General features: G+C 38.7%; 2 protein-coding genes across 6 annotated transcripts in view; both read left to right on the forward strand.

Annotated features, from left to right (window-relative positions):
* mpripb (myosin phosphatase Rho interacting protein b) overlaps positions 1–3,275 on the forward strand; it is a 45,350-nt gene extending 42,075 nt beyond the window's left edge. For 2 of the 3 annotated variants that reach the window (XM_042507291.2, XM_042507294.2), the window contains 2 exons: positions 237–322; positions 2,132–3,275. In XM_042507291.2, the coding sequence (XP_042363225.2) occupies positions 237–322; positions 2,132–2,203 (158 nt within the window). In that variant the 3' untranslated portion in view covers positions 2,204–3,275. Of the gene's footprint in view, positions 1–236; positions 323–707; positions 783–2,131 lie in introns of all 3 variants that reach the window. The other variant, XM_042507292.2, reaches the window with a different exon arrangement.
* A 2,897-nt stretch (positions 3,276–6,172) lies between these two features.
* LOC121958645 (uncharacterized) lies at positions 6,173–18,701 on the forward strand. Of its 3 annotated transcripts, none has more exons than XM_088070119.1 (6): positions 6,173–6,379; positions 8,299–10,970; positions 13,290–13,383; positions 14,218–14,270; positions 14,451–14,516; positions 15,598–18,701. In XM_088070119.1, exons 2-5 carry the CDS (start codon positions 8,304–8,306, stop codon positions 14,496–14,498), a joined length of 2,862 nt encoding a protein of 953 aa, XP_087926245.1. In that variant the 5' UTR covers positions 6,173–6,379; positions 8,299–8,303; the 3' UTR covers positions 14,499–14,516; positions 15,598–18,701. The 3 variants fall into 3 exon arrangements, with proteins under 3 accessions (XP_087926245.1, XP_042363649.2, XP_087926246.1); XM_042507715.2 differs by having other exon boundaries at positions 14,221–14,270; XM_088070120.1 differs by lacking the exon at positions 6,173–6,379 and adding an exon at positions 6,405–6,555.
* Positions 18,702–24,793: the final 6,092 nt, after the last annotated feature.

A 24,793-nucleotide genomic window follows, 5' to 3' on the forward strand; every position in this document is an offset into this window, starting at 1 on the left:
ACTTTCCTTAATCTAACCAGTGCCCAGATATCCCTTCTAAACCCAAGAAGAAACTCCACCAAATGACAAATGAGTTTCGCTGGCTCTCAGGCCTTTGCTGCAATTATTAATTTATCTTGTGGTTCTTGCATGAGGCTCATTGTGTGTCAACTAAATTAGCATTCAGTACACCTGAGGACTACACCCTTTCTCTGTTGTTTGCCATCATTCAAACTCTGACACATCCTCCCTCCTAGATATCATGAAATCCAAAAGCAACCCAGACATCCTGAAGATGGCAGCCGCTGCAGCCAAACGCTCAGAGCGCACTATGAGGTCAAAGGTGAGTTTGCCTTTTAGTGGGCAATGACAAGTAAAATCAAATCCTTCATCCCACTGTGGAGTTCGTACAGGATTTTTCTTGGAACTGCGTCATCCTTTGTGCTACCAACACATTTAGAACTGACAGAGCAAAGATATCTCCCACAAAGCAAAGGCTGAGAAGCAGTTTCAAGTAATTTATTGCCATCTACTGGCCATCTGCAAAGTTGCATGCAGCTCTGCATGCCCACTGTTGCATCATTATTATTAGCAGTGTTTCTGCTGGGCTTCATTTTATTTGTCCATTTTGTGACTCCATCAAAACTGGGATCTTGGGATTGTGGTGTAAACTAAAATGCTCAGTAGTCTAACACACTTGCTGGTGTGTTTTCCCCTTCTGTCCTCAGTCTGTGAGTCGAGACTTGCCCTGTGACAGTCAGGGCTGCTGAGGACGTGTAGGCCTCCTTCCCCTTCTCCTTTAGGTAAACCAAAGCAGATCCACAGCTGGTTTAAGCACATCCTCTTGTCCTCCACCTCTAAGGAACTCTATAGACCTGAGTCACTGCTCAGATTATATATATATGCACTAATATCCCACTCTACAGACACGTAACATTGAAGAACAAATGAGCATAGAGTGTCAAAGATATCACTGGGTTGTTGATGATTATTGTGTGTGCTTTCACATTAGTGGTCATATATTTTGTGAATAGGTTGCTAACAGACTGACATTGTCATACTGTGGAGCCCCCCAAAAAGCAAAAACACATTGATAGCTAAAACACAGCAGCAGTCTTATTAGCTCACACCCAGCTACAGCTAACTTTGTCGTTAGACTGCAGTGCAGGTGATGGAATCATTTATGTATTTTGTACTGTTTTACAAAGTATGTAAATGATTGTACAGTCAATAAAGAGCTACACAGTGATGATAAATAATTATCATATAAAATAGGGATGTCCTGATGGGATTGGAAGGATCAGTATCGGGGCCCAGTAAACGCCATTTTTTATTTCATCAGCTGAAAAAACATCTTTGAATTGTGACGATATTACTCATTTACAGTGTTCTGTACTATCATTACAATGCTACACTAAGACGATTTGAGAGCAATTTCTGAAGATACTTTTTGGTTTGAGTACTTTGTTATTTTGTTTAAAAAAAGATACATGAAGTGGAGCTGTTCAAACTCTCAAGGATATACACTAGATTGATTTTAATAGCCTTTTAGTATTTAAAGTGTCCATTGTGCAGCTGTATTATCCAGTTAAATATTACTGGTTCGGGACTCGGTATCAACTCAGTATCAAATGAGTCAGATCAGGATTGGGGGACATCCCTCCTGTAAAACATAGGGCATATCCATGATATATAGATGGTTAACAGAACCTGCACTGCTGTGGTTTTATGAGGAACGTCAGCTGTGGCGAGGTGGATAGCTGAAAGGCTAATGTGTGTCTGTACGCGAGCTACCAGTGTTTTCAGGCTGGCTCGCTTGCTGCACAGTCTTCTTTATTGCCCTTGTCTGCACTGATGTTTAACACACACACACACACTCCTATCCCTGACTGCCATAAAGGAAAACTGTACAGTCAGTGGTATTCTTTTTACAACTATTTTTGACTCATCTGATAATCTTTTACTGCCTCTTGTCAGTTCTGAGGCTCCAAAGCACACAGGGCGTAGAGTCAACAGTAAGGTGGTGTTGGAGGCAACAGATTTAGATTGACAAGGGAAACACTTCCCTGCTTAGGAACAGCACGTGTTCAGAAGACGTTTGATTCATCATTCTCTTTATTAATATCTGCTTGACCTCTCTTTATCCCTGCAGAGTCTAAAGGAAGGACTCACGGCAGAGCAGAGACTCCACCTCTTTGAAAACAAAGACACCAAGGAGTTCTGACAGTGACGCATCATGTCCACCGACCTGCATGTTTAGAAGCCCACTATATTTTAGCTCTGTAATTACTTATTTAGTAACACTACACACTGGTCACAAAACACAGATCATATTATTAAAAAATATATATGGTATGAAGTTTGAATTTCATGTCTAGATTTTGCATTCCATGCACTTCAGTTAACTGTGACATTTTTTTGTATTGTTTATTTTTTGCTGCCATGTCTTATTGTAAATACTGTTTTTAATGGCGAATCTGTCATGCATACACTAAAACTATGACTGTGTAAGCTACTGTTTTAACTCCCTAGACTCTTGCTAGCCAAAGGCATAAATGTGATGTTAAAAGGCTAAACGCTAAACACAACTACATATTGTTGACTGAGTAATACTTGCATAACAAAACCATAGGAATGAGTCTGGCGTTCAGGTCCGTTAACGCCCTGCCGCTCTAATACTCATCTGCATTATTATACAACAGCTGAATGCATATGGATGGAAGAATCCACTTAATATATATATACACACACACACACACACACACACTGTATATGTATATACATATATACACATATCGTATATGTATATACATATATACATGTATATGTGTGTGTGTGTGTGTGTGTGTGTGTGTACTAAACAAGAACTCAGTACTTTTGTTTTTGCTTCCATTTTTTTCCCAGGTTGAAGTCAAAGAGCTAAGAAGTGCAGACAAACACATCTATTGAGTGCATAAAGTCCTCGTGAAAATGGGAGCAAAGAAAAAAAAGTGTAGCATTTAAACTTTTGTGAGTGTGTGTGTGTGTGTGTATATATATATATACACACATTCACTGCGTGTGTGTGTTTTAGAAATGGACATTTTTCTCACTGCAATCATTGGTCCAGCTGCATTGGAGTTGTTGGAGTTGGTTACGTGTGCAGTCTTGTTTAGTGGCAGTCCCTTTGTATTTATTTAAATGGTTGGGATTTTTCTTTCACATTCCCATTCCTCTGTACTCTATTATTGTAAATATAAAGCAAATATACGCCAACTGACAACAGGTTTATTAGCAATAAATATTTTTGCACCCTTTTTTTGGTGTGACTGTTTTGAAAGTTTTTTTTTCTTTTAAGAACACATTTAAACAAATACATGTTCAGTTTTTTATTCAATTGCAATATAATACAGATAATAGGACTTTAACACTGCATGCTAGCAAACATAGTCAATTCATACTGGTTGACTGATTGCATGTCATATGAATATTGTCTTTTTGATGTCATTTTTAGAGGTGAAAAGACGTGAACAGCATACTTAAGTTTTATGCTAGGACCATCCAGCAGACATATATCTGTCTTAGTGTGACATAAAAGTCTATATCAGATGGACTTAACTCTGAAAAGTCTGTCTTGTTCTGTCATATCAGCTTCTTTGTCCATCTCATGGTGTCTACAAAATTGAGACTGATCATGCTCAATATTGCTTAAAGCAACTCCGTCACAGTCATTTATATTTTTTCAGTTTAAAAATGTACACTAGATTGTATCTCATGAAACAGGTCAGAAGTCTTGTCTTGAATACAACAGCATGCCGTTTAATGTATATTGGAAAGGGCGTCTGGTGGCTCAGTGGATAGAGCGGCGCCCCATGTACAGAGGCTGTGTCCTCGCTGCAGCAGCTGCAGGTTTGAATCCGGTCTCGGCCCTTTGCTGCATGTCTCCCCCCCTCTCTCTCTCTCTCTCTCTCTCTCTCTCTCTCTCTCTCTCTCTCTCTCTCTCTCTCTCTCTCTCCCCCCCCCCTTTACCCTGTCCTGTCAATTAAATGCAATAAAAGCCCCAAAATAAAATTTATATATATATTGGAAGTAGTGTTACCATTAGTACAGACAGCTGGACAATAAGTATTTACTAATGACTGAAAAATTGAGATAAAAAACAAAGTGTGTGTAAAGTGTGGTTGTATTCAGTGTTGGCAAGGTTACTTTTGAAATGTAATAGGTTTCAGATTACTAGTTACCCTGTTAAAAATGCAATAAGTTACAGTATGTCAGTAATTACTTCATCAAAATAATGTTACTTTTTACATTTGATAACTTTTCTAATAAATCTTTACACAGGGCATAAAGCTGAAAAGACCTAAAAACAAAAGTGAATAAATGTTGCGCTAAAATTTGTCCCAACAGCTTTCCTGCACAGCAAAAATATGTTTAATTCAACATCTAACCTTTTTTTCTGAAATGTTTTTTTTAATATGTATTCCCTTTGTAATCACCAACATTTTGATTAGTAACTGTAATTTAATTACAGATTTTTTTCTCAGTAACTAACTGATTACAATTACATTTCTTTTGTAATTGAATAACTGTAATTAGTTACATGTAACTAGTTATTTCCCAACACTGGCTTTATTACATTCAGGTGTTGCACTTTAGACTCCACATGCTGATTCACTGTCATTCATTTCATCAAAATAGAGCTGTTATATTATATTATATTATATTATATAGAGACACAGTCTGGACAAAAGTTAGAATGTCTACCTCTGCTGCTTTACTTTAATCACTCTTTTTCCCCTAATATGTTTCTCTCAAGTGTCCCAATTTAATGGCATTTGAATATTAAATTGCGCCTAGAATACCGCTTGAATGTCATTTGACATCCTTCTGATTAGAAAACCTGAAATTCCGCTCACGTTTTATTTTTTATTTATTAATTTCATTTCTCACCGCATATCACTGTATCAAATAAAGTCGGTGTGAAAAACAAACTGATTTGGCAACTAAAAAAAGTTTGCAAATTATTCTAAAAAAATAGAAATTTAGAGTTGTTTTAAAACCTAACTGGAAATGGACACCACTTCTTTGTGGGTCAGTAACTTGGAACTGTTCTGCTGCTGCTCAGTTTCACTTGTCAGGCCACCATAGACAGCATACTACTCAGAGTAATACACAACTATTATGTCACTCCAAGAAAAAGGAAAAAGGCAGTTTGTAGTCCTGGGTTGGCCAGCCTATTTTGTTCCTGTTTTTTGGGGAGGGGGGTGGCCCCTGAAGCTTTGACACTACACATCAGGGATATTCAATTTGCTTTGCTTAGGGCCAATTTTGCAAAGTGACAGGGGGCCAGGGGCCAGTTGCAGCAGCTCCTAACATGTTTCCAGGATTTTAGGAAGTTTCCAGGATTTTAGATTTTTTGTTAGATGTTTTTTAAGATTTTAGCACATTTCTAGAATTTCAGGACGTTTGTAAGATTTTAGGACATTTCTAGAATTTCAGGACGTTTGTAAGATTTTAGGACATTTCTAGGATTTCAGGACGTTTCTAGGATTTCAGAACGTTTCCAGGGTTTCAGGGCATTTCTGGGATTTTGGGATGTTTCTCGGATTTGGATGTTTCTAGGATTTTCAGATGTGTCTAGGATTCTAGGGAGTTTCTCGGATTTTAGGACATTTCTAGGCTTTTAGGACGTTTCTAGAATTTTCAGTACGTTTTCAGGACTTTAGGACATTTCCATGAGTTTAGGACGTTTCTAGATTTTTGGAACATTTCTTGGATTTTTGGACATTAGGGGACTCCTGTTGGGGGGTGCGGGGGATCCTCCATTGGCACTTTTTTGATAAACAAGCTCTATGTTTACTAAAAGTACGAAAATAATTCACAGTGTGAATAACTTTTTTGTGAATTAGAGAAAGGGTGAGGGGATTGGGGGGGCACCCAGCACATGGCACCCTAATAGGGGCCAGATTTAGTATCACTGCTATACATGCAACAGCTGAGTCAAGGACAAAGTATTCTGACTGAACAACACAACAGACTGCCCTCTTGAACTAACGTTTAGAGATATTATGTGTTTAGTCATTTTAACCCTTCTGATATATGGCTTATTGTAGCTTTTATGTGTATTATTTCAAATGTAAAAAAACAAACAAACAAAAAGAAAAAAACCTGAGACGCATCACTAATTGTTTTATTATGAAGGAGGAATCCGGAAGTTTGACATTATACTCTTAACAACTTGACGCTGCTGCCATCAGAGTAGTGTGTTCCTGGAAAGTGTGTGGATCTTAATTTAATTTGGGGCTTTGTGTCGTTGTGGTGTTATCAGTATTCGTTAGAGTAGATGAATTGTTAGAAGAGATGCAGGGTGGGACGAATTATTAACTGGACGTTTTAAAACGCTACGATCTCTCCCGTCCGGGTAAGTTTTGATCAGCAGCAGCTCAGCTCAGCCCATCACCTCCGCTCTGTCTTTGTTTCATCCAGCCGGGCCTTGCCCCGATGCGAACCGTTCTAGTAAATGCAGAGAACGTGTTGCCAAACTCCACGAAAAGTATTTTGTAATTTAATAAGACGTTGATAAATCGTTGAATTTTGGTAAGCAGGAGACCGCAAAATGTACTTTTGTTAACCGCTAAGACCTACTCCTCAATTCGGGATGCACATTAAACAGCAAAGATTACCATTTGAAACAAGATTTAATTTTTTCAAATTGATGTTCTCGCAACAAAGTTATAATGTGGTAGTGGGTAATAACAAACCATGTGGACCACAACGGTGTGAAAGTTGGAAATTTAAAGTAATAATGAGCTTCTTGGCGAAGTAGACATCGCCGAAATCAAGAGTGATCGCTATCGATAGGTACAAGCTTCAAAGTCACCTTTGTGACGAAAGACTTGCTGTGTTAAATGAAAATCGCTTAAAGCTGCCAGATGTATCATGTAGTTCGGCGTACGGGAACGTCACCGGAGCAAAGCCGGGCCTTGCTAGCTAACGTTAGCCGTAGCTAAGCTAAGCTAACTATGTTAGCAACACTGACTTGACAACGTTGTTGGTAGAAAGTCAGCTGGTTGTCTTGAAAGACATTTTCCGCTGAACCTTACAAACAATTAAAAAATGTTAATGTTAATTGGAAATGAGCCAAAACGGAAATGACCCATTATTTGTCATTAATGCTAACTATGTTCTCGTATTGAAATTCAAGCACATGCTAGTTTCCAAGCTAATGTTAACGGTGTGATTTAAGATATAAGGGGGCGTTTTGATTAAATAACGAACCAACAAAGTGGTAAGTGAAGGTAATGCGGCTACGTGGTCGAAAGTAGTTCATCTATGACCTTAACTGACTGGAAAAGAGCTCTTTTGCTCACTGTATGTATTCTGGATAGACGAAAAGAGTTGTTGACCAACCCAAAAAAGGGGACTAATAATTGTGTAAAGCTAGGTAAGATAGGACACTTTTTGGTCGATTACCAAGAAAACCCCTAAGCACTGTAGACTACCTTAAGTGTTACATTTATAACTTGTACTGGTTCAGTATTTCTCTGAAGAAAATATGCCGTTAAGTAAAATATTTTGTTCACTTTGGGCCATCAAACATATCAAGAACCTTATCTCACTTTCCTAGCATGTTTAGATAAAATGGGACTGCCATATTTATTTGTCTTTTAAAAAAAATTAAATCCATTAGTAATTAATTCCTTAACTCCCAATGTAATCTGTAGCAATTAAATTAAAAAGATGGCCCAACCTTGTTGCCATGCTTTTCCTGTTCTTTTGTTACCCATTTCATTGGTGCCATACTTTTGACAATGGACATGCAGGCGTATGTAACAGTTATGGCTTCACCTGGAGTATTGTGGTGATTATGGACTCACAGCATCATATTTAATATTTTTTAAGTGACAAAAGTACTACAAATGTCTGAAATGTGACAGGGTGGCACACAATAGCACAAGTCACAATTTAATAGTAAATGGTAGCTGGTTTTACTTTAGAAAAATGTCCCATTTTAGCTTAATTTTTTGTCTAATTCTACTTGAATGCATGAAGCAGATTTCTCCATAAACAACAGTGTTTAATTATAAGTCAGGCAAAAATTAACACCCTACAACCATTTTTTGAAACACTAAAAATGATTGTTTCATGTAAAGCACATTTGTATCAACAACTCAAGAATATGTTTGGTGATTAGCTGTAAATATTCAAAGAGCCCAAGATGTTAAACATTATTTGCCTTTACCAAATCTCCTAAATTACCTGTCTTCACCCTAAGATAAAAAAAAAATCAGTTTCCTTCTAAACTTCTCCTATAACTTGTTTCTCCTCCATCCATTGCAGCTGTTATGGAGCAGCCACCAGGGAGCTTTGATGATCTGCAGCCTCAAGACCTCTCCACCTCCAGCATCCCCACTGTTATTGACCTCACCAGGAAAGGTGGGGATTGTGTCCTCAACAGCACGTCCCTTGATGCCCTGCAGATGGTCAAGAGCCCTGGCTGGTACCCAAACTCAGGGAACCCCGAATCAGCCTTCTCAGAGACCAGCTCCTCAGACACCGCGCTCCAATCAGGGGATCAAATTCAACCAGACATTGCCTTCTCCCACACTACAGTCACCCTCTCCTACGTGAGCAGGTCTCACGTTTTCCCCACTCACGATTCCCTGTCTCAGCATTCGCCTCTGTACGGCGTACCGCCTATTAGTAAGTTGTCCCTCCACCCTCCTTGTGACTCAGATAAAGGGCTACGGGAGACTGGCGGTGCACTGAACCAGCATTACTTGGAGCAGGTTGATGGGCCTGTGGACCTTGCCACTCAGACAGAACATTTTCAGTCATTGTCTCAGGCTCAGGTGGGACCAGAGCATGATGGGGCAGTATGTCTAACACAGGAGATCAATGGTGGAGTCATTTCCAGCGATGAGGATGTGGATAAGTCTTTAACAGGTGAAGAGGAAAACAACCTTTCTCTGGAAAAGAGTGAAGAGAATGGCCAGGGCGATAGCTGTTCGACTTCAGGAGTGTGTGCCGAGTCCTCACCGGAGACACTCACCCCTGCCACAGGAGAGGATGAAGAGAGGGGCAGCTCCAAGGTGCTCTTTGTCACGTCTAAGAAACAGGACCCAGCGGTCGTTGCAGACAGTGTTGGTGCTAGAAACCTGTGTTCACTAAGTAGGGAGTACATCAGTCCTCTGGAGGACCCTGTCTCCCCCTCCGCTACCTCATTGGACGATGTGGATGATGTATTCATCCTGCCTCAAGCCTCCAGCTCACCCAGTGGCGACAACTCTTATCTAGATGAGGTTGTGTGGGATGATGTGAGTAAAGAGGGGGTCAATCAGCCAGGCTCTGGCATGAGCGATACAAGGTTAGATTCAAGCAATGACAATAAGCAGCTGATCCATCGGCGGAAAGCAGTGTTGGAGCCTTTGATTGACTTGACAGATGATACTTGTATGTCAGATGTTTCAGAAAGCAAACCCAAGACTGTCATTCCTCACATCAACGGGAATACAAAGGCACTACAGAGAACTTTAAAAGAAAAGAAACTGCCAGTGCGCTCCGGCAGAGGGACGCGGTTAGAGGCTATTGTTATGAACATAAATTCAAGCAGGTATTCAGTGTCAGGATGCATACGCACCAATAGAAAAGCAAACACTTCCCAATCAACAGCTAATGATTCTAAGTTAGCCAGTCCTAAGAGGAATGACACCATATCGGTAAGAAAAAGGAAAAGCAGAGCAAAAGCACCTTTCTCAGTAAAAACAAAGAAAAGGAAAACAGTAACTTCAATGACAAGGGGTAAATCTATTAACATTAAGACTGAGCGTTGCAAAGACAATACCTCTGATTCTAAAATCAATAATTCTAGCAGGTCTAACGGCAGCACACCTCTAAAAAGCCCTCAGTCTGCTGTGCACAAGAAGTCAAAGACAGACCCAGAGGATGTTTCAGACCCTGCACACTCACCACAGACACGCACTGTGAAGTCAAAGAGGAGAACCTCTTCACTCTCAAGTCCTCAGTTTGATGTGCACAAAAACTCAAAGGAGCCAGAGCATCTTCCTCACCCTGACCTCTCAGTCAAAATTCATATGGCAAGACTTTCCCCAGCACCATCCCCATCATCAAAATCTCCAAAGAAAATCAAAGGCAAAGCCAAAGGCAAGGCTACAGGTAGCAAAACATCTCCCACTGCCAAGTCGAGGAGGCAAAAGAAACACAAGTGGAGCCAGTCTTCCTCCATGTTCGCCCCCAAGGAGCCAGAGATCAAGTTGAAGTACGTCAACTACAAGGAGGAGAAAAGGGACTTGAGGTTAGACAGTTTCTCACCGTTTATCCGTGTGGAGCGTCAGCAGTCATCGTCATCGCTGTGTACCGTAGTCAATTACCCGGAGGAGGTAAGGTCACAACACAAGAGGAGTCAGCAGCAGCAGGCTCACCCCTGTGGCTTCATTTCTGCAGTCATACCCAGCACATCCTGTCTGCAGCTGGGCCGGGCGACCATGCACGGCCAGCACCAGGCCGCTCTAGTCTGCTGCCTGTGTGGACAGGCGGCTAACGCCATGGACTTGGGGGACCTTCATGGCCCCTATTACCCCGAAGGGTACCAGCCAAGCACCAAAAGACCTGCCAGCATGTTGGGCCTCAAAGAGGACGAGGACGACTACAGCGACTCGGACTCTTCGTCCTGCAGTATCAGAGGCAGAGGGAGGAAGTGTGCCATTCCACCCACACCGCGGCCCCTCAGGCCAGGAACTCAGCTAAAGCAGAGGGGCCTCTCGGGGAGCCACCAGTGGACAGCTGACAATGCTGGCAGTCCTGCAGCTAAGCTGGCTCGGTCAGACGCTGGCTCTGCTGATGTGGAGGACTGGTACAGCCCCCCTGTGCTGCCTCTAGAGCCCTGTGAATATTGGCTTCACGAAGACTGCGGCATCTGGTCTGCGGGTGTGTTCCTTGTGAAGGGCAGAGTCTACGGTCTGGAGGAGGCTGTCAAAGTGGCCCAGGAGACGGTAAACAGCACTTTAAGCCCGTATTGTGAATATGTTGTTACATAATTCCTCCTGGAACATTAAGGATGATGATCCATAAATAGTCTGCTTTTTATTCACCTGTTTTCTAAGCCTTGAGGACAGGAAGACTCAACTTGCTTTGCAAAATGACAAGAGGCCAGGGGCCGGTTGCAGCAGCACCATAAATGTTTCTAGAATTTTAGGAAATCTCTTGGATTTTAGGAACTTTTTAGGATTTTAAGATGTTTCTAGTTTGTAGGACATTTCCAGGATTTTAGGACCTTACTAGGATTCTAGTCTGTTTCAGGACGTTTCCAGGATTTTAGGACATCAGGGGCTTAGCTCCAGTTTTTTGATCCCGTTCAATATACTCTGACGCCATATGTTTACTAAAAGCACAAAAACTATTCCCAGTTTAAATTACTTTCTTTTTATTGGAAATTAGACAATGGTAAAGGGTCGACCTGGCACCCTATAGGGGGCCAAATTTGGCCCTCTGGGCTTTAAGTTGAGTGTTATTGTTCTAGGATACTAATACATTTCGGATGTATTTTAAAATCACAGCATGAGTAAACAGGCATTATTGACAATTATTTAGAAATGATTGGTGCAGGTAAACAACACTAAGACAAAGGTGAATGTTGATTATTCCCTTTGGAAACAGAAATAGAGCTGAAGTCAGTGTCCACTTATTACATTTTTTCCTCTTACCTTTCAACTTCATCGTAGTCTTCCTCAGTAAACGTTCTTATGGTTTTCCAGTTCTCATCATATGACCTCAATATTGAACTCTGGGGTTTCTGAATGTGTATTTACACAACCACCTGTTATATAATCTAAATCAAATCATACAAGACGACAAAATGTAAATATTCACACATAAGAAGCTGAACTCAGTCAGTTATTGGCCAAAAATGACTTCAATGATTATTGAGAATGAAACAGTTGCAGATTAACTTTATGTTGATCTCATTTAATTGATGAATGACTTCATCTCTAACCCCACGTGTGCACACAAGGGCACAGTGCAATCCACAGCAAATCCTTTCTGTTTTGTAACACCCTCAAACTAAAATGTTGGCTTTCACACAAACTGCCTTGTGATCTAGTATATTTTGCAAAATGCTATTACATTTTCCAAGTTCATGATCCATTTCTCCAGAGTGTGATCATTTTGGGTGCACATGTGAGAAAAATATTTGGCTGAATGTCTTTTCACCGGTGTAACTGGTTGTCTCAGTGTGTGTATGTGTGATGCCGCGACTGTAGGCAGCTACTCCCCGAGCAAAATCAAAACCTTAGAACATACTAGTAATTTAAAATAAAGAGACCTACTGATTGTTGTTTCGTTCATGGCCCTGAACAGCCCAGCCCAGACCCAGCAGTACTGGTGGAGGTAACTGCTATGCCTGTCCCACCGTCCCCAGGAAGATGCCTAATCTTAACCCAACATATTTGGCATTTACAGCAGGGCTTTGTAGCGCAACATATAAGCTACGTTGCAGTCGCTATGTAAAAATCAATCGTGTAATGAACGAAATTATCACGGTGGCACCAGTGTGATGCAGCTTTACACTATATGTGTGTGTGAATGGAATCGATCGCTTTTTTACTTAATAATTGTAGTTTACTGTGCAACAGTAAGAAGGTGAGACAGTGTCTGGATGCTGGCAAAAGATACGTTTATAAGACTGCAGCACACCAACTGTACAGACGTTTCATACTGAAGACGCAAGGTGTATAACATGGACATTCAACCTGCGATTTGGCTATCACTCTGTCACTCCGCAGACTTTACTGATAAATCAGAAAACCTGAGAATTGTGCAGTAACACAGGGCTTCATGACCAAAGTCCCCCCTGATGACTAATGATGGATACTTCAGGTTCAAAGGGGAGCAGGGCTGCAGTAGACTTAGTTTTCTCTCTCAGGACTTGCTGCCAGCAATGTGTCCAAAGTTCACTTCTAGTTTCCTAAAGGGCTGATAATCAGAAATATACTTTGCAGTTTATGAAGGGAAGATCTGTGATGGTAAATGTTTAGCTAAGGTATGCATGGTTTCACTGTCATGTCTTACTGGGAGACTTGAATAGAACATAGCCATTGTTAGTGCTGTAACGGGGTTCAGTCAGCACTGGTTATGAATCGGGGGTTCAGTCATACACATTTGCTTGTCATTTGTTAGTACTACCTGCGTCCTTTTAATAGCCATTCTTTGTGATGTTTGTGTGGTATATCAGATTTTGTTTTCTTTGTATCAAAGCACAGTTAGCATGTACATGATGTCTTCATTCAACCTTTTATCTGCTGTGTCTTTAGATGTGTTCATCGTGCAGCGACACGGGCGCTACACTGGGCTGCTTCTTCAAAGGCTGTCCAAACAAGTACCACTACAGGTGTGCTCTCATGTCAGGTAAGTGCTGCTCTCTGCCAACCATCTCCACGAATCACTTGGAAACACAGTTTACTTACTTATCTGTCTGCATGGTTACAGTGTGCATAGCTATTTTTAACTGGTTTTGTCTCTAATTTTAAAGGGTCGGGCTGCCAATTTATTTTTTGTTGTATCTAGCTACACCTTCAGTTCATGTTTCATTTGTTCAGGTTATTGTCCAGCCTGCAGGGGCGGACTGATCATCTGTGTCTCAGGGTGTACAGATAAATTGACTGGTTGTTCTGGTTGGAAAAAAAGTCTAAAAAACTATCTTTATAATTATCATAATTGTATATTTAAAAATATATAGACTTACTGTGATCTTTAATCAATTTCTTGTAGATTATTTGCTTGCTTGTTTGTTGTTTTTTTTAAAACTTTTGTTTAACTTTGGTTTTTTTTTTTATTCCTACTTGCCTTCTTCCCATGTTTCTGAAAGAAATCAATCCAATTTGCTTTGTTAATTTATTAATTGTGAATACAATAACAAACAATCAGATGGCTTTTAACATAGAAATGTTCATTTTTGAAGAAACTCACAAAAGGTGAAATTAAGAGAATTATGGTCCATTTTGAAGAAGGAAGTCTGCATCTCTAAATACACCGTTATCATCATTTCTGTATGGTATACAGCACCTTTCAGGTAAATGCCTTTGGATATCAATCATGATCATCAGGATTATGTATTTTTTGTGGCTCAAACAGGGCGGCGTTCCTTCGCTGTCTGCAAAGCCTGAATCTGCATGTGTGGGTGGTTGAACAATTGGGTGAATCGGTGTGTCGTCTTTACCGACTGTTCTGCTCTTGTTCTAGCAGACTGTGTACTCATTGAAGAAAACTTTTCCATGAAGTGTAAAAAGCACAAGGTGAGCAAAAATAACTGCATTTTAACTTCTGTGGTGAGTGAAAATGTACGCTGATTAAAAAACTCTGGAGAATTAGTTGTGTTTTTGCTATCGCAGAAAAACAGTGGTCTGCTATATGAAAGATATTGCGTGTGACTGTACAATCAGCGAAATAATTTGTGATTCCTCATCCATCCCCAGAACAAGACATTCATAGCCCCTCTAGGAAACCGACGCGATGGCAGGTGACAAAGGAAATCTCATGAGGTTAGTACATACCTGCAGTTAGTGACTGCAAATGTATAATGCAGGTTCAGACTACACGATATGTTTGTTTGCTTCGACTGTAACTATGCCAGATTGGGTGATTATGGTCATTACGGTCATAAAATCTTGCAGTGTCTTTGCTATCAGACATGACAGGCCACAAGTTTGTCACCGAATAATCACTGCTCGCTGTCTTTTACATTATGTGTGATATTATCAGATTATTCTTGTCCTCTTTTTTAAATTATTATTATTATTATTATTATAACTATTATTATTATTATTATTATTATTATTATAACTATTATTATTACAGTCACTCAGTCTCAATCGAACCGTTTTTGTTGTAGATTAATAAGCGCCAACTGAAGGTAGGAGCTACATATACTACCCCGGGTTGAAAATTAGCACCAGCATGTAAAGTATAAAAGTGGCTGATAGATTTGCTTCACTCACAAGCCAAAAAAAACCCACTGGTAATTGATTGGGAGATTTTTGAGTTCACCAGCAACAGTGACAGGTGAACAAAAAAGTTATTTTCCAAACCTAACACTACCACATAAAACTGTGCAATCCACTAAATTCTCCACAACAACAACATCCTGCAAATGTTTCACGATGGAAGCCTTTTTTTTTTTTTTAGAAATTAAAGGGATTCTCTCCACCAAAATGACATAGGGCTTTTAATTTGAAACGGATACAGGAAATGGTGAATTTGAAATGATGGTGCGATGCATGAAATTTATCATGGCAAAAGGGAGTGGATTAAAAAAAGAACCAAAAAACAAAGAAACCCAGACAGAATAAGAAATAAGGCTAGGCTTTTCACACTGTGAGTTTTATTGACTTGAAGTTTGATTCACGTCAATAACTCAGTTAGCTCAGGTAGTTAGTCTCTGTTTGGTCTTTGTGCTGACGGAGGCAGTGACCGCAACTGGCCATTACAGACAAAAAGTATGAGCCGTCTGTTTAACTTCTAAATCAGACGTATTAAAGTCGAGCCCCTTTCCTCCAAAACAAGCAGAGATGTGTTCAAATGAATTCATTACTTTGAAATATGTTTTTCTCTTTATTCATGCAGACATTCAGCTGCAGCATCCTGCAGAGGCTTTCCTTCCCCTTCTGCTGGTCACCATGGTAACTGTGGACCAGGGTTCTCTTGACTGACAGCTAGCACCTGTAAACCTTAACTTCACCCTCTGCTTTTCAACTGCACTGTTAACCCCGAGCACTGTGGCTGCTGGAGGCACCCAGTCACCCAAAACCTCCCTCAGTCCAGTCTTACGGTACTTAAACAGACGCCAATAACACCTGCAGACTGCCGAAACCTCCTCTCAACTTCACATAAAGTTTAAATGCTGAATTTGTTGTTTGTGGTATAAGTGTGTAGTTATTTATATGGAATTTTTGTTCCTGGATGAAATATGAATAACAATCAAAGGTATTTAATTTTTTTAAAAAGATTTTTTTTAAGTATTTGATTATATTTGGTTTATTTATTCTTGGAGTTTTCTTATTGGCTTCTTTAGCGGTTGTCCAAGAGGTTTGATTTTGTGTTTTTAAGTTATTGGTAAAGTAGTTTAAATGCTGAAATATCAAGCCAGTCAAGGACATGCTGGTTTTATTACAAGGTAGGACAGAGAAGGGACTTGTCAGTGACAGAACAAGGTACCTGATATAACTGTCAACACAACAGGGCTCCTTATTCAGCAGAACCCCTTTTGGATCAGAGCACATGGCATTACATTTTGTTTCGCTAAGAGTGGTTCAAAAGGCTAAACTCAAATGCACCCAAATGACACTTATGCTACATGTTGTGTCTAATTGATGTTATCCAGGGGACTAAACAGTGTGTTTGAATGTATTCTTCCCCCATGTGAGAAACTTTTGCAAGAAGGTCTTGTAACACTCAACATTTCTGGTCCTCTGCCTCCCTGCCTGTCGTATCATTTACTTCAGGCTCAAATATGAAGCTCTTTGAGCTTCACAGGTCATCCAATCAGGTTGACACCTTGTAATTTCATTTGGCCCCCCGCCTTAGGCTGGGAGAATTTAAATGTGCCTGTGTTGTTTGTGTGTACGACCCTTAAATCAATACCTTCAAGGGAAACTCCAGCATATTTCAACTTTGACTCTTTTTGTTATGTCATTGCGTGTACATGACTGATGTGACCAACAATTTTTGAAATCGGTCCAGTGTTGAGAGAGCAGGCTGCAGCCGTGTAACGCCTGCAGTGTAAGCATAAGAGACAGTAGTGCAACATCGGTGTACATCCATTTAAAGTGGTTATTTAAGAAGTCCTTTTCTGTAGTCTCAGAAATCTGTTTTGCTACAGGAAGACAACGCAGGACGTGAGAGCGAAAGTGAAAAGTGTGCTATGTTGCAGTGAAGAGAGCATAGCTTTGAGCTGTTTAAAAGTTTTTAGATGTCATGGATAATGTTTTTAGCTGATGTCTTTGAATTTGTCTCATGAGATTTCAAAATGAGAATTCTCCTTGAGTGAGACTTAGTCACTGTAGCTAACAGATTGGATCAAGTGAAAGATAAGACACTTTAGACACGTAATTTTAGTCATAACAATACGAGCCTGTCTGTTGCAGAAATAACCACATATAATGGATGTACAGGTTTAAAAATGCTGAAGTTACCCTTTAATGGGATTTCAATAGGGTTTGTTGAGAGCCCTGTAAGGGGATAATAAATTAAAGGCGGCTTAGGAAAGCGATTCCTTTCACTTCAAGTCACCTGCTGTTTATTTGGATTCCTCCCCAGAACTGCAAAAAATAATTTCTGTTCAGTTTCATTTTCTGAATTTCGCAGCACAGTATTCACATTGCTTTGATTGTACCTCAACAAACCCTCTTTTGGAATTAAAGGACCACCCCGCTTCACCTGTGTCACTTAAGTTTAAGAGGGTTGTTTGTTTGCAGATTTCTACGCTAACATTAAGAATCCTAATTTAAATAGGAACGGCCATGTATATAAAGTAATATAAAGATTCATGATAATCTATTTTCCTTTCTTGACTTGGGCCTAAATGGTGAATTTCCACCTGAACCTTTCTAAAAAAAAAATCAAAAAAACAAAGGGCCTTATCTGACAGACAAGAGGTATATACAGTTTCTCCTATTCTGACTAGCTTGTGGTGCAATGACAAATCAGTGGATGTACATCACCTTTCTTTGGACTTCTTGATGACTGAGGCAGCTTGCATGCACTTTCTTCTGCAGACTTTACTATTCCTGATGCACCCTTCGACACACTCTTTAGGACTTGTGTAAACCATGTACTGAGTATCATTAGTACTTGGTGACATCGGTGCTGAGGTCAGGGCTTTGGCCTGTCAGCCTGCGTGTCTGTTTTAAAGACATTACACCAACATCTATCAGGACTGGTGTAACATCTCCACTTCTGCTCTATTTTGTATAGCGCCATTAGGGGCAGCGTTGTGCTCTCTGATGTCCATTAAGCCATGGCTCCTTGTTAACGGATATCCATACAGAGGAATCCAAAAGCTATGTCTGCTTCTCACCAGCAGCAAAAGACACAAGCCACACACACATCCTGGAGTCTATTTAATCTGTGCCATCCTTATGTTTTGTGCATTTTGTATTTCTTTGCGGTGACGTTTGTACTGCTATTATTCTCAATAACAGTCAGCTGTGTGCATTGTACCAAATACAGATTTTGGAGAATGTTTGGATTGACCCCCCCCCCACCCCCCCACCCCTCCACCCCCCTTCCTCCATGTAATTGTCTGTGTGTTAATCTCAGGGCTGAATCTCAGATATTCTAATAATTTAAATTTGATTTTGTGTTTTTTCTTTTCTGAGTGCTGGGCTTGTTGTGTTAACCCTACGTTGACTAGATCAATGACACATGTCGCAGGATGTGTTTTTTTTCTCAGATGCAAAGCCGTCTGTCCTGGTACACACTACTCATCACATTCCATGCCACTTTTTTTTCATGGTCCTTATTTTATGGCGACTTTTTTGAACTGTCTCGCTCACCTCTTGGGGAATCAGAGGTCATGTAATTGTCAATGAATATTTTGTTCAACATTGTGTGAGATATTTGTGTTTTTGGGTGGCTGGTGGCGAATTTTTAGATTCTGTAGTTTTTGATAATATAAAATTCCAGATGGAACAATGTCGGGTAGACGTGAAATTAAATAACTGAAGATAGCTTGTGTCTGTCTTCTGTTAGCAGTCGGTGCAAGATAAAACACATGAACCAAAAAGGAAGTTTCAGTGCGAGCCGGGATACTCAGGTTGACACTGATATTATTGTCCCCTTACATTAAAAAAATGAAGTGAACTATGTGGTTTGCATGTTGCTTCATCAGATTTGCTGCTTGCTTAATCACCAACCGGTGCTAAGCACACAGCATAATAATAAAATGCAGATTAGCAAAGAATAACACTGATGCACTGAAAAACACCAAAGGCAAAAACAAATATAACTACTATACAAAATTAAATTAAACAAAACATACTGCACTATAGCTCATTTTTATGACATACTATGATGGCCTTTTATTTACAAATTTATTTATTTTGCATTTAATACATACTATGGCCTAAGATGAGTTTATTTGTTGCATGTTTATGATGCCCTGTTCTTTGAAATTTGTAATTTTTTGTAGCATACTACACTGTGACATTTTTTAAGGACGTACGATACTATGAGTTTTGTTTTTTCATTTTGATGACATACTACACCGTGACTTATTTTCTGACTTTAATGACATACTACAACATTGCATTCTTTTTGAAAGTTTATGACATCCTATGAAATCACCTCTGTTACATTTTTCTAGACTTTTTTGTGGGAGACAAACTGTATGATGACATATAAAGACTTACTTCTTTTTTGGCACAAAATACTATGACCTCTTGTTCTTACACTCTTTACTGTGATGTTTATTTGACACGCTATGCTTTAATTTTGCCATTTATGAGATAATGCTATATTGTGGCGTTCTTTTGCATTTTTGAGGCATAATCTTTTTCTGATGTAATATAACATGCCATGATGCTTTTTGACATACTAAACAGCAACAATTTTATGCTATTTTTAAAGAAATACATAACTGTCTTCTTTGTAATTTTAGACAACAAGCTATACTATAATCTTTTTTTAATGGATACTTGGATGGCATACTATGAATTTTTTGTGCTATTTGATGACATACTTTATTATGACGTTTTCATGCTTTTGTGACAAAAAGTATAATATGACAGGGCTAGGCGATGAAAATAAAAAACTTTTCTTCTATTGAAATATGAGAAATAGTTGATAGAATGTCGATTCCAGCCATTCAAACAGCGAATGATAAGAATAGCCCCACGGCGAACCAAATTCAGGGAACGACTTTGAATCTAGAATACAGCTGAGTGTTTGACAACCAAGTCGTATGTGCTCCCACAACGTTTCGCTATTCACAGCACCAAAGTGTCTGAAACAGCCACATTTGCAAAGGCGAAGAGTGTCTTCTTTAGTCATCTACAGACTACTTTGTGTTAGTTTTAGGTTTAATCAGATTTTGGATGGAATCATTTAGAAATACCAGGACACAACACTCCATGTGTCATCCCGCTGCTCGCGCTGAGCTCTCATTATTATTACCAGATGTAATGTTTTTGGGGCCTGGGGCCAAAAGCACATGGCCTTATTTTCAACCTTTCTCTAACTGTGAATGTTGGCAAGCTGTTTGCCTGTTTAAAATGACTAATAGCACCGACTTTTCACAGAAGTTTCACAGAAGTCAAGTCAGAGTCCTGCAGTCAGGAGAGGTTGGCCTTTTAGCACAATGTGCTTAAATTGACCTGTTTACCAAGTTTATTTAAGATTTAAGAGCTTTTAGTTTTTATATAAAGCTGGACAGTTTAATAAATAATAATAAATCATATTTATTACACTCCAACACACCATGGTCAAATGAAACTGTCAGTGAACTGTGAGGGCAAAAAACAATACAATAAAAAGCGAAACAATCGTTCATTAATCGTAATTGAAGTAAAATGTTCAATTAGTTGTGATATTGATGATTTTAGGTATGAGGTTCGGACCTTTGCTGGCAGGGAATTTTAGAAACTGGACCTCTTTGAATTTTAGTTGAATAGGTCTGCCACTTGGTGATTCTTGTTCTACAGTATAATTGTCATGTTCAATGTCTGACAGAAATTAAATATTCAAACCCAAATTAACTTTATGATATCTTCATATCTCACTTAGGAGTAAAAGGGAACCTTTAAGCTTCAAAGAAATAGTGATTTGATGCATATCATGATATATATCAATATCGACTAATATGAAAAAAATGATCGTCATATCGCCCAGCCCTAAAGTGATGCCTTTGTGCTATTCTGTAAGATATTCTTAACTATGATATTTTTATGCTGTTTTGGACAACATACTATAATATGACATTTTTATGTGACATGAAGTGAAAAGATATAGAAAACTATAACTTTGTGATGCAGTTTTAAAAGATGTACTCTGCAAAGACTTTTTTGAAATTTTTCAGCAAACATGTCATACTATGACTTTTTTGTGCCATTGTGGACACAATACTATACTATGGCATTTTCGTTCCATTTTGGACAACATACCATAATATGACATTTTTGTGCTATTTTGCACGACATATAATAGCATGACAATTTTATGCCATTTCGGACGACATACCATACTATGATGTTTTTATGCTGTATTGTATGACTTTTTTATACCATTTTGGACAAAATACTATAATATGACATTTTTAGACCATTTTGAACAACATACTATACTATAACATTTTTATGCAATTTTTGGACGGCATACTATGACGTTTTTATATAATTTCGTGCCATTTTGGATGACAAATAGCCAAAAACATCATAATATAGCGGCTATATCATGACATTTTTGGCTGTTTTTTGTATGTATGTATCTATTACTATGACGTGTCTTGACATGCTATACTAAGTGGTTTTAAGCAGTTTTTTTCGACATGTCTTATTTTGACATTTTTTTTACATACTATACTGTGTTGTTGTGTGTCGGGTTTTTTTTCGACATGCTATCTTATGATGTTTAAGGTATATTTTTTCAACATGCTAAACTATGAATGTGTCTTGACATACTATACTATGGGATTTTCAGCTGTTTTTTTCCCAATTTTATATTTTGACATTTTTCGACATACATTACTGTGTTGTCTTTGGCCATTTTTTCCCCATACTATATTATTCTTGGCTTTTTAGATAAAAAAAAAAAAGTAAACAACAGAGACTAGGGTGTTGATCGCTTGGGTTTAGTTGTATTTCATGAAGAGCTGCAGGGTAAGTTTGTTCTGGCGTTATTCTTTCTACTGGTGTCTATTCACACACACACACATTTTTTTATTTTTAAATTTAAACCCTCTTCTTTTAAACCCTCTTTCTCTTTTCCTTTCCAGCTTCCCTCCTTTTCCCCTCCTTTTATTCCATTCACTTCCACAGCTACACAGTTGTGTTTACATTTACAATTGTGTTGTATTGTGGCATCAGCTCACCGGCAATTTGATGGAGCTGAGAAATGTTGAATATATTTTTTCAAGTTCATTCGATTGTAGAGCTGAATGTTTTTCCAGTGATATCTGATGTGTTGGAAGATCTAACCATTGTGAAATATTTACCCTTTTGCTGTTTGCTTTTTTCAGTTAAGTACTATTGTTTACTTGGCAATAGTTAGGACTTGGACTGAACATATGTTGAGTGTATGTAAATCACCAAGTATGCATAGAGATGGGTATAGTGTGGAATAGTGCACCCAGGGAGTTGGGATAGTGTGGTAGTTACTTGCTGCCAGAAATGCAGTATTGGTGAACAGAGGCAGAGTGTGTGGAGGTAGTTGTCAGTTGTGTTAAGGGTACAGTGGGTGCGTGTGTCAGAGTTCTGTGGATAATCTTGCATTGTATTAGTCTTATGTTAGTGTTCCTGGACATGCTGAAGATGTTGTTACAGATTGTCAGTGTGAATGTTGAGGTCTTTTTCCCATTTGTTTATTGGAAAATATGGTTTGCTGTCAGTAGTGGATATGAGTTTATACAATTCTGAGAGTTGTTTATTTGAATTTGCTGTTTTATAAATCTTGTCCGGTAGTAGTGGTTGTCTTAAGTGTGTGGAATGTAGTTTTGCCTTAATTGAATGTTTTAATGTGATGTATTATAAGAATTGTTGTTTATCAATGCCGTATGTGTCGATGAGCTGTTGGAATGTAAGTAGGATATTATGATGCAAGATGTGGTGGAGTTGTGTGATGCTTTTCTCTTTCCATTCAGTGCCTGTTAGAGGTGATTTATTTGCAGTGAAGTCTGGATTGTGCCAAGAGGGTGTCTTTCCACTATGCTGTTCAGAGTTGTGGATATTGCAAGGTTTTTGAAGCAGTTGTGTTTTTGATTATGTCACTGATGAATGGTATGTTTGAAACTGTTATGTCTTAGCATGCAGTTTGTTCTATGTCAAGCCATGGGTGGTGGTAATGGGTTGTGTGGATTCATTTGATAAGGTATTGTAACTGGTTTGATAAGTAGTGGTATTAGAAATTTGGTGCTTCTAGTCCTCCTCGTTGTTTTGATTGTTGTAAGGTGGATAGCTTTTGTGGCAATTTTTTTGACACGATATGCTATGACATGTCTTCACATACGTTATTGTGTCGTTTTCAGATGTTTTTTTGACAAGAAAACACAACCAGCAATGACGTAGTATAGTACTTTAAAAAATGTCAAAATATAACATGTTGGAAAAACTGCAGGAAATGGTATATCGAGACACGTCATGGCATAACGTGGAAAAAACAACCAAAGATGACACACATTAGTATGCCAAAAGATGTCACATTATGAACAAAGAGTATGACTTTAGTATGGCGAAAATGTCAAAATTCCACATGTCCTAAACACAGCTGAGAAGGATTTAGTATAATATATAGAGGGGTGTTATTGCATACAGTGTTGAAAAAAATTCCCAAAGCGGCCCCAAAACTCATAAAATAGCATGTTGAAAAAATGACCAAAAACGCAAGGCTATAGTATGGCGAAAATGTCAAAATTTGACATGTCCAAAAAATAGCTGAAAACCAATCACTATAGCATATAGAGGCATGTTATTGCATACAGTGTTGAAAAAACTTCATAATAAGGCCCAAAAACCCATAAAATAGCACGTTGAAAAAATGACCAAAAAGGCAAGGCTATAGTATGGCGAAAATGTCAAAATTTGACATGTCCAAAAAACAGCTGAAAACCACTTAGTATAGCATAAAGAGGCGTGTTATTGCATACCATGTTGAAAATACTTCATAGTAAGGCCAAAAACCCATGAAATAGCATGTTGAAAAAATGACCAAAAAGGCAAGGCTATAGTATGGCGAAAATGTCAAAATTTGAGATGTCAGAAAAACAGCTGAAAACCACTCAGTATAGGATATAGAGGTGTGTAATTTCATGCAGTGTTGAAAAAACTTCATAGTAAGGCCCAAAAACCCATAAAATAGCATGTTGAAAAAAATGACCAAAAAGGCAAGGCTATAGTATGGCGAAAATGTCAAAATTTGACATGTCCAAATAACAGCTGAAAACCACTCAGTATAGGATATAGAGGTGTATTATTGCATACAGTGTTGAAAATACTTCATAATGAGGCCCAAAACCCCATAAAATAGCATGTTGAAAAAATGACCAAAAAGGCAAGGCTATAGTATGGCGAAAATGTCAAAATTTGACATGTCCAAAAAACAGCTGAAAACCACTTAGTATAGCATAAAGAGGCGTGTTATTGCATACCATGTCGAAAAAACTTCATAGTAAGGCCCAAAAATGCATAAAATAGCATGTTGAAAAAATGACCAAAAAGGCAAGGCTATAGTATGGCGAAAATGTCAAAATTTGACATGTCAGAAAAACAGGTGAAAACCACTTAGTATAGCATAAAGAGGCATGTTATTGCATATAGTGTTGAAAAAACTTCATAATAAGGCCCAAAAACCCATAAAATAGCATGTTGAAAAAATGACCAAAAAGGCAAGGCTATAGTATGGCGAAAATGTCAAAATTTGACATGTCAGAAAAACAGCTTAAAACCACTTAGTATAGCATAAAGAAGCGTATTATTGCATACCATGTTGAAAAAACTTCATAGTAAGGCCCAAAAACCCATAAAATAGCATGTTGAAAAAATGACCAAAAAGGCAAGGCTATAGTATGGCGAAAATGTCAAAATTTGAGATGTCAGAAAAACAGCTGAAAACC

Source organism: Plectropomus leopardus, chromosome 19 (genome assembly GCF_026936395.1).
Source record: "Plectropomus leopardus strain MGB_pleo_1.0 chromosome 19, ASM2693639v1, whole genome shotgun sequence".
NCBI lineage: Eukaryota > Metazoa > Chordata > Actinopteri > Perciformes > Serranidae > Plectropomus > Plectropomus leopardus.